This window comes from Phyllostomus discolor, chromosome 1, assembly GCF_004126475.2.
Source record: "Phyllostomus discolor isolate MPI-MPIP mPhyDis1 chromosome 1, mPhyDis1.pri.v3, whole genome shotgun sequence".
Taxonomy (NCBI): domain Eukaryota; kingdom Metazoa; phylum Chordata; class Mammalia; order Chiroptera; family Phyllostomidae; genus Phyllostomus; species Phyllostomus discolor.
Window position 1 is genome coordinate 99,715,840 of NC_040903.2, and position 14,915 is coordinate 99,730,754.

Below are 14,915 nucleotides of genomic sequence, written 5' to 3' on the forward strand. Positions count from 1 at the left end.
CAGTGGCTCTTTTTCTGCTCTGCCCTTCCCCCTTCACTTCCTCTGAGTGTGCCTGCATCTACATCTTTCTTCTTAAAACCAAGCTCAAGTCAGATCACTGCCTCCAACCCTTCACCCCAAGGTTCTGGACACTTTAACAAATATTATTTGACTATAAATTAAAGTTCCAGTGCTTAGCCTGGTTCCTCAAACCTAAGCCTACCTTCTTTCTCCCCAGTCGTAGTCACTATTATTGTATTGTTTTCTCTGATGCTCCCTGCAAGTTGTTCCTGGCCCTTTGCTAGGTATGCACGACGACGGTTAAGCCTTTGCTCGGGCCTTCCTCTCCATGGGAAATGCCCTTTCATCCATCACAACCTGCAGAAATCCCATTCATCCTCCACGTCCTCTGTCCTGGGACCCTGCCCTGCTGTCCTTCTCCATCTGCCCAGCACTTGCTTGTGCTTTCTTATGGCTGAAACCAAAGTTGACCTTCTATTAGATCATTTGGATGGATGACTCAATTCTTCTACTGAAAGTAAGTTACCCATTCTGCAAGTACAATAAGAAGTAGTTTTTAAGTTAAAACACCAAATTTATTGCATAATTTTGAACTATATGCACACACATAGAAAATATTTCATATAACTGTATATCTTCTTTTAATCTTGTATTATAAAGACTGAAAAACTACCAATTCAGCAATTGTAGTAAGTTTTAAAAACAAGAAACAAAAGCAAAAATCTACACTCCTTCATTGAGATTGATGCTATATCATGGTTCATAAATACTTTATTTTATATAAATAAGTCTTTTCTCTAGTGACTAGGAATTTAAAATTAAGTTGACATGGATTCTTTGATTATATAGAATTTTCTTACTCCATGATGAAGAAGGTTGAGCATGTCCTTACTTTTGAGATATGTGTTTGCTTTAAACACAATCCCCCATGAAATCCCACTGTAAACAAACATTTCAAATGCAATAAACAAAATTTCTATAATAAAGAATGTCCTTAAGTCTTAGTAATTAGGGCAGAAAAAATATGAGTAGAAATTTTATAGTTTAAATAGAATTTCTTTTTTTAAAAAGTAGACTGCATGCATCTGGGAGGAGAGAGGAGGAAGGGAGCATCAGGTCAGGTAACAAATAATAGGGCAAAGTGGCAGGAAAGTGAAGTAGGGGAGGGAGAAGATGGGAAAATGAAAAAAGGCAGGGAGGGAGGAAAGAGAAAGTAGTAGAGGACAGAGCAAGAAATTTATTATTTCTACTTTTCTTGGAGAAGATACTCTTAGAAAAAATTAATTCTACTTGCCCCAAAAGCAAGGTAAGAGAAGAGGCTGGGCCTGTCGCCTCGCCTTGTTGTCACAGGAACTTGGATGAACCACAAAACCACCTCACACTCAGCTGCCACTGTGAGCAGCTCTGCGCATCTTTAAGGAAGCCCTGGAACAGGCAGAGTCATAGAGAGATTGCTGATCCCTCAAGAATCATTTTCAAAAGCAAGATACGTTCACAAAGGCTCCCATAATTTCTCAACAGTTCAGCCAAAGTAATGAACCTAAATGCAGTTTGCTGGAACTGGGAATTTCTGAAGTAGTCATTTCTTCCTGAGTCCTTAGAATCGGCTGCAACAAGTCAGGAGTATTGCCAAGGCTGCAGAGAGAGGAGACATTCTGCATGTGCAGCTAAGAAAGGACAGATCAGTCAAAATCATTCTTGCAGAGGAGAATGACAAGAGAAGGACAGGAAGCAGTGTGAGCAAAATCAGGACTGAGAGACATTTGGGAAATGAGAGCTTAAAGATCCACTGCCATTTTATCCAGCAGAGTGCAACAGATGCACAAGTGCAAGGGGCCCTCAGTGATTTGGTTTAAGAACAAAAACACCTCTCATACACGATTCAACTTTTCACCTCATCCCCAACCCCTGATTTTTCGAGAAGATTGCTTACTGTGTACAACCCCAGAAATACATCAACCAGGTTCAGGATTCAAAAATTCCCTCACCCACTTATACAATAAAAAAATAGAACTCACTCCCCATGATTTTCTGTATAGGCCGCAATGTGGACACTGATGAAGGAAGGGGAATCTGGGGCCACCTGGGGAGGTGGGGGACTCAGGCCAAACTAAACCCCTCGTAGTTGTCCAGGGCCTGGGTCAGCCGAGCACTCAGGATCTCTTTGCTGCTGTACTTGGGAAGGTCGAGAAGGTTGTAGCAAGTGTGGGCGACAGGCAAGTACTCCTCTCCGCTGGCTGTGGACTGGATGACAATCTGCAGGCTCGCCATGCCATAGATGGGGATCCGGTCGCTGCCCGTCAGGAACACTGGGGAGAAAGGGAATTGGCATTACCGGCTGGCTGGCTCCACCGGCAGGGAGCTGCTCGCTGCTCCCAGCAGTCTTCCCAGAACAGAGAGGAAAGCGTGACACCATGTGGCTCGTTTGAGGAGTGCAATCACTTTTATGTGCCAATAAGTGTATCATTAATATTAATATGTGCTCATTCATAAGAAGTAAGAGACTGCCTTTCAAATCCTCTCTTTTGACTTTCTATGAATGAGAATGCTATACTATTCACTGGCTAATTTGGGACCCTGATGATACAGACACAAATAATCCACGCAATGCTCAAAACGCGCTCAGTCAAACATGTGCCCTTAATACATGTTGTGAGCCTCCCTGACAATCAGAGAGGAAAGGGCCTGCTGGCCCCGGCCAAGGGGAGCTGGCCCAGAGGGAACCAGGAAGTGGCAGTTTGCCTGACCTCGAGGTCTGCTCACATCTGAAGCACCTGGTGCTTAAACCACCTTGGCTAGCAGGTTTCCATTTGGGGTCTGTTTGCTCTCCTTTCCCTGTCTCTCTCACTCCATGTTTCCTAACAAGAACTCACAGTGACACTATATAACTATATAAGACATTTCACTCTTGTGACATACACTGTGACTTAGCAAAAAAGGAGGGAGACCCAGCTGTCCTTCCCTGTTTTCTAACACTGGATAACCTTCTCCTGGTTGAATTGCTGAAAATTGCCACATGATAGCATTAGTCGGTTTCAAATCACTTACCACTGCCTGAAACTAATATATAAACATTCTTGCCAAAATCTATAGGGTTAATAAAGTTTTCTGTACGTCTAATGGTCTCTGAACAGAAAAAATATCATCTTTTAAGGAAATCCCTAGGACCATGAACAGGCTTCTCTCAACTGTCAGAGCCCTGCAAGCTCCCCTGGCAAACCCTAGCCCGTCATTCGACTCTCACGCCATTGCTTCTGGAGAGCAGAGACACCTGCGCGGAGGGGAAGCGGGGCTCTCATTAAGCAATGTACAATCCCCACTTCCTCTCCGCCCTACTCCACAAGAGCGGGAGAATCTGGAGTAAATCCTGCATTATTAATATATGCTCAATTGTATAAAGCAAAAGAGACTGCCCTTTATCAAATCCTGTTTTTTTAATATGGATAACAATTTTATACTATTCACTGGCTAATTTCTAACCTTGATGATACACTGACACAAAGATTTCAATGATTCTTAAAAGGCTGAATTCGTTCATGTAAATTAGACCTCTTGCTCCTCTCCAGGTGCCTTTTCCCCTTCTCAAATGTCATCCAGGTGGTCACAAAGGACCAAATAATTCCTTTTATATGAAATGTCCAGAAGAGGCAGATCCAGAGACAGAGAGCAGATCAGTGAGGCAGGCAATTGGGGAGTGATTGCTAATGAGTATAGGCTGCCTTCTTGAGGTGATGGACACGTTCTAAAATTGCTAGTTTTGCAACCCAGTGAATATGCTACAAACCACTTTGAATGGGTCAATTGTGTGATATATGAATTATAACGCAATTAGAAAGCTATATTATAAATCACATCTCCCAAGTTATATTGGCAAATGACACTTCATAATATTTTCAAAAGGCTAGAGAGAGGAGGGAAGTTAATCCAGTTAGATTGCATCAATGTGATACAGGAATCACTAACATAAAAATGACTAGTGTTTTTAGAGTAACTGAAGATTGTCCTTTTCTTTATTTCAGGCAGCCCCTCCTCCTAGGCAACAACTATGGATTAACAGTCTGTGTTGTGCCTGAGATATCATATCATTAAGACCAAAGTATACACATTTATTTACCGATTACCATTTAGAAAAGTTAGAATTTTACCTATAGGGTCTATCATCCTATACCGCATCCAAAAGTAAAATGTGGACAAATGCCATATTGAGAATCCTGATACTCACAGAGAAACTTCTTCTTCTTTTCCAGTGGAAACTCATGAAATGTTTCCCAAAATAGTTTCACAGTGGGATGTGTGGCTGAGTAATCCCCCTTGTAGATGGCAGTCTGCCCCAAAAGACAAAAAGGAAAAAAGTTTTACAGAAGATTATAGTGGACATTTTATGCACAGCTTTCATTTGAGAGTAAGAAATAACCACTAAGGTGCAGGAGGCCTCCACATCCTACTGAAGCACACACGCCTCGAAGGAGACTAGGCTCCGGGCACACCTGCCGAGGCCGCCGCTGCTTCCTTGGAGGGCAGCAACAGCACTCGTATGCTTACCTCTTCTAGTTCCTCCCAGTTGTAGTTGCTATTGCCCACCATCATGGCCCTCAATTCCGAAGGCTGGAAGAGCTCAAGCACTTTGCCACCACACACCTTTAGGAAGCCGCTGGAGAATGCTGTGTACCATTCGTGAACTGAGATTTGGAAGATATAATTCACGTAGGCATCTACAAATTCCTGCCTGTCAGAAAACCAAAGAAACAGAATATGCTTAGCCCAAAGTCTTGTAGAGTTTCTCTAGTTCCCCTTTTACACTGAGGTTACAAGAGATGAAAATGGAATTTCATCAAGTTTTCATACCAGGAGGCACCCTGAGGCATTAAGTAGGTCATGGCCCAGCCCCAGGGTTCCGACAAAGTGTCGGGTGAGCTGGTGGCAGGGAAGGCAGGGAGGCAGTGGGAGGAGGCCAGGGAGGCAGAGCCATACTACTGGCTGTTTTACCTGAGGTACTCACTCCAGTTTCCATCTTGTTTATGGCCCTGCTTAAAATTTAGTTTAGAAAAAAAAACTTTCTCTGCTTAAAAGAAAAAGTCTAAGATAATGGTTCTAGGCTATCCCCCACTTCAGAAACAAATAAAGCTAACTCATTTGATATTTGTATCTTCGCCTATCTTAAAGGGTAATGTCATAACTCCTTTGGATAAATCTCTTAACCGCCTCTGGAAAGACCTGTCATACAATGGCTCCCTCTCACTAATGGTCAGTCAACGAAAAGACAGCAGTAAATTCCCATTTCACCCAGCGGACTGGAGTAAGCTTAAAAGTCAAAGAATACTGATGGGATGTTACCAGCTCATACAAAACTAATGGAAAGGCAAGCTATAAAATGATGATGGGAATCACATGGAAATAAACAAGAACTGAGAAAAGCAATTTGTTCAGAACTTGCTATAGCGAAGGAGTCAGCCACTGTCATTTATATCTTAGCAGAGACTCAAAACAGCAGAAGGTGGAAAAGCTTTAAAGTAGAAAAGGGGGAAGGCTTCAGGTGCAGGACTGGAGGCTGCCGGCACGGAGAAGCTGTAGGTGGACTAAGCAGAAGCGAGCATCCTATGTGATTGGTTAGGGGTGCATATTTCGCTTTTCCTTTCTTTGGGGTGACTCTTAATTAAGGTATAATCAACACTTACCATTATACTAGTTTCACATATTACAGCATAATGATTTGATGATTGCACACATTGTGAAATGATTACCATAATAATTCTAGTTAACATCCATGGCCATACATAGTTACAAGTTGTTTTTCCCCTTGGGATAAGAAATGTTAAGATGTACTGTCTTAGAAACTTTCAAATATGCCCACTTTGTTTTTTTCTGATTGGTCCTAAGTTGGAAGAAGCTGACAGTTATTAATCAGGTCCTGGCCATTTGATGCTGACAGTTACAGAAGTTACTGAGAGAGACAGCAGGCTGGCTTCCTGGGCTGCTTATTGTAGGTAATGGTTGGTTTCCTAGGCAGGTTTTTGCAAGTGAGAGTTCTGTTGTTACATATGATCTGGTCACTGCTGTATGCATATTCAATCTCTCACTAGTGGGAATATAAACTGTAAAATGAGACATGGCGTCTGGGAGAGAAGTCTGCCAATAGCTCTAACAGTTAAGATAACTGATAACTAAAAGATAAATGCCCTTTGGCGCAGCTACTCTACTACCAGGTGGATGAGACAGAGAGAGTCTTGCGTGAGTGCACGAGAAGACGAGTACAGGGGCGTCCACTGCAGCGTTTTCTTACAACGTGGAGAAACGGGAGAACCAACAGCCTCCAATATGAGAATGGATAAAGAAAAGATGGTATAGTTGTATGACAGAACTGCAATTACACAGAGCATTGGAGTGGAACTAATTAGAGCAATAGTTATCAGAATGAATAGAATGGCAGAAACAATACTGAGTGAAAACTTTTAAAATGTTAGGTATAATATGATAGCATTTATTTAAGTTGATTTTTAACACTTAAACAATGCTACCTATAAGCAGCAGTGGTGCAGCCACTTAGAACTCCTGACTCCTGGGCAAGTTACTTAAATCTCTCTGTGTCTCAGTCTGTTCATCTGTAAAATGGAGAGAATAAGAGTAACTCATGGAACTGTTATAAAAAATAAATTAATACACTTAAAGTTCTTTGAACGAAGGCTATTTTGTAAATGGTAACAATTATTATTATATTGTTTATAGATAAGAGATTTTATTTATGCACATGAAATTATATTTATGACATATATAGTTGTGTGTTAATTTTTAAAAATCAAAGCATTATTGTAAAGATGTTTGCACCAATACACATATTGAATACAAAAGTATAAAACCATGAAGGAACATGTGAAATTCATAGTAAGAGTTCTGTCTGTGTAAGAAAGGGAAAAATGGGGTTGAGGGGATGTAGAGAAAATTTCAGTGGTACCAAGAATTTTTTTCTTTTATTAAAAAATCTAAAGAAAATACTATTTGTTTACTCTGGATCATAGATATAAAGATGCCTGCCATATTATTCTTTGCACTTCTCTGTATTTCATTTTTTCCTAAAAATTAAAAAGAATCAGACAGCTGCATGCAAAAGAATGAAACTGGACCCCTAATTTATACCATATACAAAAATCAACTCAAAATGGATTAAAAACTTGCATTTAAGACCTGAAACCATAGTACTCCTAGAAGCAAATATATGGGTAAGCTACTTAATGTGGTCTTGGCAATAATTTTTTGGATTTGACACCAAAAGCAATGAAAACAAAAATAAACAAGTAGGACTACACTAAACTAAAACACTTCTGCACAACAAAAGAAACCACCAACAAAATGAAAAGGCAGCCTGCCGAGTGGAGAGCATTTGCAAATCATGTACCCTTAGGGGATTAATATTCACAAGATACAAAGATTGCACCCAACTCAAAAGAGATCCTTAACGATCCAATTTTAAAATGGGCGGAAGAACCAAATAAACATTTTCCGAGGTTACATACAGATACCAATAGGAACATTAAAAGGTACATGGTATCACTAATCAGTAGCAACATGCAAATTAAAACCACAATGGACTATCACCTCACACATGTCAGAATGGCTATCATCAAGAAGACGGAAAAATCACAGGTGTTGGAGAGGATGTGGAGAAAAGGGAACTCTTCGGCACTGTGTGGGGGAATGCAGACTGGTGTAGCCACTTTGGAAAACAGTATGGATGTTCTTCAAAAAATTAAAAATAAAACTACTATATGATCCAGCAATTTCACCTGCGGGTACTAATCCAAAGGAAACAAAATCGCTGTTACAAAGAGATAGCTGCACCTCTGTGTTCCCCGTAGCATTACTCACAACAGCCAGGATATGGAACAGCTTACGTGCTCATCAGTGGATGAGTGGATACAGAAAATGTGTTGTGTACAAAATGGAATATTATTAAGCCATAAAAAGAAAGTCCTGTGATGTGCAACTACAACATGGATAGACAGACCCTGTGGGCACAATACTAAGTGAAATAAGTCAAAGACAAATGCCATATGATTTCACTTATATGTGGAATCATAAACAACAACAACAACCTCATAGACACAGAGAACAGATCAGTAGTTGCCAGAGTGAAGGGGTGAGTGGTATGGGCACAGACGGTCTAAAGGAATAAACTCCCAGTTACAAAATAAGTCCTGGGGATGTACAGCACAGCACAGCACAGTGACTACTGCTAACAACACTGTGTTGTATATTTGAAAGTTGTTAAGAGAATAAATCTTAAAAGCTCTGGTCAGAAGAAAAAAAATTCATAACTGTGGTGATGGATTTTGACTAAACTCATTGTGATGATCATTTTGCAATATATACATATAACAAGTCAGTGTGTCGTATACCTTAAACTAATACAATGATTTATGTCAATTATATCTAAATAAAATAATTTGTTTAAATCTGACATCATAAAGATACAAACTTTCTACTTCTCCTTCACTGTGCTATAATACTTCATAAACCACATTTGAACGTCTCAGGTTTCCTCCAAGCCGGCAATTTTCACACAGTCACCGCACACACAAACAACGAACCGACAGGCAGTGTGATACAGTGGATTAGTGGGGTGGGCAGGTTGAAGTCCAGCCTCTGCCATGTTCTACACACGACTAACACTCTCTTTTCTCATCTTAAAAATGGATAAATGGTCAGTTTTAAAAATAAAAGGCACTAATTCAATAAAGACTAGTGTACATGTTAACCATCGATGCTAAAAGTTTCTCACTGTATACAATGCACTAATTTCCTGAGACCCATCAGGCAAAGTTAATATCATTTTTCTGGTGCACCTACCTAAGCCAAGTACCATCAACATGATTTTTTATTAGAAACTGATGGCTAATTTTATATATCAACTTAGCTAGGTTGTCAAGCACCAGTCTCAATGTTGCTGTGAAGGTGTTTAACATTTTTTTAAAATTCTCACCCAAGGATATGTTTATTGATTTCAGAGGAAGGGAGAGAGGGAGCAAGAAAGACAGAGAGAAAGAGAGAGAGAGAGAGAGAGAGAAACATGGATCAGTTGCCTCCTGTACGCACCCTGACCAGATATCAAACCCACACCCTAGGTATGTGCCCTGACTGGGAATCAAACCCACAATGTGTTGGTGTTTTGGTGTACAGGATGATGCTCCAACTGAACCATCCAGCCAGGACCCCAGGGCATAAAGGTGTTTTTTAGATGTCATTAATATTTATTTATTTGTTTGTTTGTTTATTTATAGAAAGAGGGAAAGAGAGGGAGAAAAAGAGAAAGAAACATCAATGTGCAAGAGAAACATCAATCAGTTGCCTCTTGCACACACCCAACCTGGGACCAGGCCCACAACCCAGGCATGTGCCCTGACCAGAAATCAAACCAGTGACCATTCACGTTTTAGGACAAAGTTCAACCAACTGAGCCCTGCAGGTTAGGCCTAGACATAATTAACATTTAAATCAGTAGACTTCAAGGAAAAGAGATTAGTCTTCATGATGTTGGCGGGCCTCATCCAATGAGCTGAAGGCCTTAGAAGACTGAAAAGAAGACCTCAAAGAGGAAGAAGTAATTTGAACTCCAGACTGCCTTCGGACTCACGACTACAACTATTACTGCCAGCGCTGCTAGCTTACCAGCCTGCCCTGCAGAATTCTGATTGGTCAGCTCTACAACCATGTGAGCAGATTCCTCAAAATTATCAATGATGAGATGATGAGAGAGAGAGAGAGAGAGAGAGAAAACAGAAAGAAAGCAGGCCCTGATAAGTACAGCTTTTGGTACCAGAAGTGGGATACTACAATACCAAGTACCTAAAAATGTAGAAGTGAGTTTGGACCCATGCAAATTGCCTGAGACCAATAAGCGTTTTGAGAATTTTATACCAGCAGACACACTGCCAGCTTGCACTGAAGGGACAGAGGCGGGATGAAATGAAGGCAGGCAAAAAGGCTATTGGACTCACAGGACCCCACAGGGATAAAATGAGCCGACACAGCTAACTGTTTGCAAACAGGTGCTGCTTTCAAAAAAAGGGAAGAAGAGCCCCGAAGGCCGATGGCAGTCCAGCAGGACGACACAACCACTGTGGGCACAGGTCTGGGAACAGGGCCACCACCCCATTGGACCAGAGGACAGCATGAAGACAAAGAGGATTATTCTCCAAACCTATAATGGATTTACCCTGCTAGGTTTGGGATTCGTTTGGGACCTGTAACCCCTTCTACCCCTTCCGACTACTTCCTATCAGAATGGGAATGTCTACCCTGTGCCTGTCCCACCATTGCATCTGGAAGCAGATAATATGTCTGGTTCAGAGGCTCGCAGCTGTAGACTTTTGCCTCAGGGTGAATCAAACCCAGAGTCTCACCCATACCTGATTTCAGTGATCTATTAGGGGTCTCCAGACAAACAAAACAAGTAGTATGTATGTATGTGTGTATACACATATATACATATTTACGTATATAAATGTTAGAGAAAGAGAGACAGAGAGAGAGATTATAAAGAATTAGCCCATGCAATTATGGAGACTGATGAACCCCAAGATCTACAGTCAGCAAGCTAGAGACCCAGGAGAGCTGATGGTGTAGTTCTAGTCCAAAGACAGGCAGGCTGCAGACCCAGGGAGGACTGATGCTTCTGTAAGAGTTTGAAGACAAGAGAAAACTGATGTCCCTGCTCAAAGGCAGTCAGGCAGAAGGAGAGCCTCTTACTCAGCCTCTCTGTTCTATTCAGTCCTTCAGCTCATTGGAAGAGACCCACACTCATCAAGGAGGGCAATCTGCTTTACAAATGTTAATCTCGTCCAGAGACACCCTCACAGACACATGCAGAGTAAGGTCCGACCTAATATCTGGGCACCGCATAGCCCAGTCAAGTTCACACATAAAATTAACCATCACACATGAGATTTTGGACTTCAAAGTTGATGCTGGAATGGGTTAAGACTTTGGAGGATGTTAGAATGGGGTGAATGTATTTTATGGGTGAAGGACATGAATCTGGGAGGGCCAAAAGGTGGAGTGTTACGGGTTGCACTGTGTCCCCCTAAAATTCATATATTGAAACCCTAATCCTAGTACCTCACAAGGTGGCCTTGCTTGCAGATAGGATCTTTACAGAGGTAATAAAGTTGAAATGAGGTTATTGAGGTAGGCTCTAATCTGATATGACTGGCATCCTTGTAACAAGGGGAAATTTGGACACAGACATGCACAGTGGGAAGAGGCCTAAGGAGAAGACATCTACAAGCCGAGGAGAGAGGCCTGGAATTGTTCCTTCCCTCAGGGGAAGGAAGAAAACAAACAAACAAACAAACACTGCTGACACCTTGATTTTGAACTTCTAGAATTATGAGACAATATATTTCTATTGGTACTAAGTGGTAACAAAGTACCACTTAGTCTGTGGTATTTTGTTATACCAGCCCTAGTAAACTAATACATAGGCTCTAATCTCTACCTTTCAATTAGTATTGCTCACAACACTAATTTTTCTTTGATAATGATCATTAATGGTCATGGAGTGTTTACTAAATGCTGTTCATTACAATAAGTTCTTAGACATACATTATCCCAGTTATTCAAAACTAACCCTCTGAATAAGTTTTATGGGATAAGGACTCCCAGACAAGACGGAGGCTTAGGTAGATATACTATGCCTCCTCACACAACCAAAAGAAGGACAACAACAAATTGAAAAACAAAAAACAACCAGAACTGATAGAAAATCAAACTATGTGGAAGTCTGACAACCAAGGAGATAAAGAATAAACATTCATCCAGAACAACAGGAGGCGCAGAGACGGGCAGCCAGGAAGAAAGGACTCACAGCAAGGCAGCAGGTGGAAGACCAGGTGAGGTGGGGGCTAGCAGACCAGCGGTCCCACATTTGCATGTGGATAAACTGGGAGGAACAACTGGGAAGCAAGACAGACCGTGGGGAGTGAGGCTGAAACCCAGGGTTCCAGTGTAAGGAAATAAAGCCTCAAAACCTCTGACTGAAAAAGTCCATGGGGATTGAGGTGGCAGGAGAAACTACCAGCCTCACAAAAGAGTTTGCTGGAGATACCCATAGGGTCCCAGAACATACACAGGCCCACCCACATGGGAATCAGCACCAGGAGGGCCCAATTTGCTTGTGGGTGGCGAGGGAAGTGACTGAAAACTGGCAGAGAGTGGAGCAAGCAGGATTGTTCCCTCTTGGACCCCTGTCCCACATACAGCATCACAAGGTAGTGACATGGGTTGCCCCGTCCTGGTGAACACCTAAGACTCTGCCCCTTGCTATGCAGTAGGCACATGGAGACAAAAAAAAAGTCCCAAATGAAAGAACAGATCAAAGCTCCAGAAAAAAAACACAACTAAGAGATGAAGAGATAGCCAACCTGTTGGATACACAGTTCAAAACACTGGTAATCAGGATGCTCACAGAAATGATTAAATATGGTTGAAAAATTGAGGAAAAAGTGTAGGCTAGGAAAAGTCAAATAAAGAAAAATGTACAAGGAACCAACAGTGATGGAAAGGAGCCCAGGACTCAAATCAACGGTCTGGTCCAGTTTGGACCAGAAGGAAGAAATAAATGTTCAGTCAGAACAGAATGAAGAAACAAGAATTCAAACACATGAGAAGAGGCTTAGGCACCTCCAGGACAACTTTAAACATTCGAACATCCAAATCATAGGAGTGCTAGAAGGAGAAGAGGAAGAGCAAGAAATTGAAAACTTATTTGAAAAAGTAATGGAGAGAACTTCCCCAATCTGGCAAAAGCAATAGATTTCCAGGAAGTTCAGGAAGCCCAGAGAGTCCCAAAGAAGTTGAACCCAAGAAGGAACACACCAACACACATCAAAATTAAGTTACCTGAGATTAAAGATAAGGAGAGAATCTTAAAAGCAGCAAGAGAAAAGGAGACAGTTACCTACAAAGTAGTTACCATAAGACTATCAGCTGATTTCTCAAAAGAGACCTTACAGGCAAGAAGGGGCTGGAAAGAAGTATTCCAAGTCATGAAAGGCAAGGACGTACATCCAAGATTGCTCTATCCAGCAAAGCTGTCACTTAGAATGGAAGGGCAGATAAAGTGTTGCCCAGATAAGGTCAAGTCAAAGGAGTACATCATCACCAAGCCCTTACTATATGAAATGTTAAAGGGGCTTATCTAAGAAAAAGAAAATAAAAAATAAACAGTAAAATGACAATAAACTCGTAACTAACAACAACAAAACCTAAAAAAAAAAAAAACAACCACAAACTAAGCAAACAACTAGAACAGGAACAGAATCACAGAAATGGAGATCACATGGAAGGTTATCAGTGGGGAAGGGGAGGGACAGAATGGGGGAACAGGGAATAAGTAGCATAAATGGTAGGTGGAAAATAGATAAGAGGAGGTTAAGAACAGTATAGGAAATGTAGAAGCCAAAAAACTTGCATGTATGACCCATGGACACGAACTAAGGGAGGGTGGGAATGTGGGTGGGTGGGGTTGTACAGGGCAGAGGGGAATAAAGGGGGCAAAATGGGACAACTGTAATAGCATATTCGATAAAATAAAACAAATTAAATTTATTTTCAATTAAAAAATAAGTTTTATGGGATGAGAATTATGTCCCAATAAAATAAACACACACAAAAAGCCTCTTGAGGTTGATATAATCATTACTCCAATTTTATTACTGAATCCAAGACAAACTACTAATACATAGGCAGAGGCAGAAATTGAAGCCAGATGTGAGTACAGACCTATGTTCCCAACTCCCTAACAAAGTGCCCTCCCCTCCACCTACCTTGCTTCTTTTCATTTCCAATGTGACAGATGCATGAGAAATTACAATATGCTGAGATAAAGGCTTCACAGTATAAATAGCTCAGTTATAATATATATATATATACTGTATATATATATAATAACTGTAGCCCCAATCATTCACTAGAGTCCATAAAACCCACAAAAGGAGGCAAATGTTAAGCTGACAATTTTTAAGCACAAATTTAAAGGAGCAGGTACTATGTGCATTGCCAATGGTTTTTAAAAGTCTAAATCCAAATTGTAGTGAAGGTCTTTTAAAAAGATTGTTAAACTAATTCTGAAATTTATGTAGAACACTGAAAACACTAGAAGAGCCAAAACAATTTTAAGAATGAAAAATGTCAGAGGACTCACATTATCCAATTTAATGAGTTTAAATTATCACAAAGCTGAAATTATCAAGTGTGGCATGAGTGAAAGGAAAGAGGCGTACTTCAACAGAACAGACAGTCCAGAAATACATGGTCAATTAATTTTTGACAAATTTACAAAAGCAATTCAGCAGAGAAAGGATAATGTTTTTAATAAATGGTACTGCATCAACATGATATCCATATATCTCACACCTATGTAAAAGTTAATATGGACCATAGCCTAAATGTGAAACCTAAAATTAAGAAACTTGTAAAAGAAACTACAGAAATAAATCTTTATGGTCTTGGATTTGGCAAAGATTTCTTAGACACAGCACCAAAAGCATAATGCATAAAATAAAATAAAATGGACTTATCAAAACTTAAAACTTCTGCTTTTTGAAGATCATTACAAAAATGGAAAAGCAAGCCACATACTTTAAGAAAATATTTACAAAACATCTTGCAAAGGACCTGTATCCAGAACATATAAAAAAAATTTAAAAATTAATAAGAAAGCAAAGAATTCAATTGTGAAAACAGGAAAAGACCTAAGGAAGATCTATGGGTGGTAAATACGCACACTCGGAGATGTTCAGCGTCACTAACCAGTGAGTGTGCCTGCACTGCTACCAGACTGGGGTGGTGAGCAACAGTGCTCACTGGTGAAGGTCTGGAGCAGATGCGACTCTCATGAATTACTCGTGTGAACGCAATTGATA

General features: G+C 40.6%; 1 protein-coding gene across 5 annotated transcripts in view; it reads right to left on the reverse strand.

Annotated features, from left to right (window-relative positions):
• Positions 1–553: 553 nt before the first annotated feature.
• HERC3 (HECT and RLD domain containing E3 ubiquitin protein ligase 3) overlaps positions 554–14,915 on the reverse strand; it is a 110,913-nt gene continuing 96,551 nt past the window's right edge. For 4 of the 5 annotated variants that reach the window (XM_028505440.2, XM_036026613.1, XM_036026622.1 and 1 more), the window contains exons 24-26: positions 4,543–4,726; positions 4,223–4,325; positions 554–2,309 (exon numbers count right to left, since the gene is read on the reverse strand). In XM_028505440.2, the coding sequence (XP_028361241.1) occupies positions 2,101–2,309; positions 4,223–4,325; positions 4,543–4,726 (496 nt within the window). In that variant the 3' untranslated portion in view covers positions 554–2,100. The remainder of the gene's footprint in view (positions 2,310–4,222; positions 4,326–4,542; positions 4,727–14,915) is intronic. The other variant, XM_036026629.1, reaches the window with a different exon arrangement.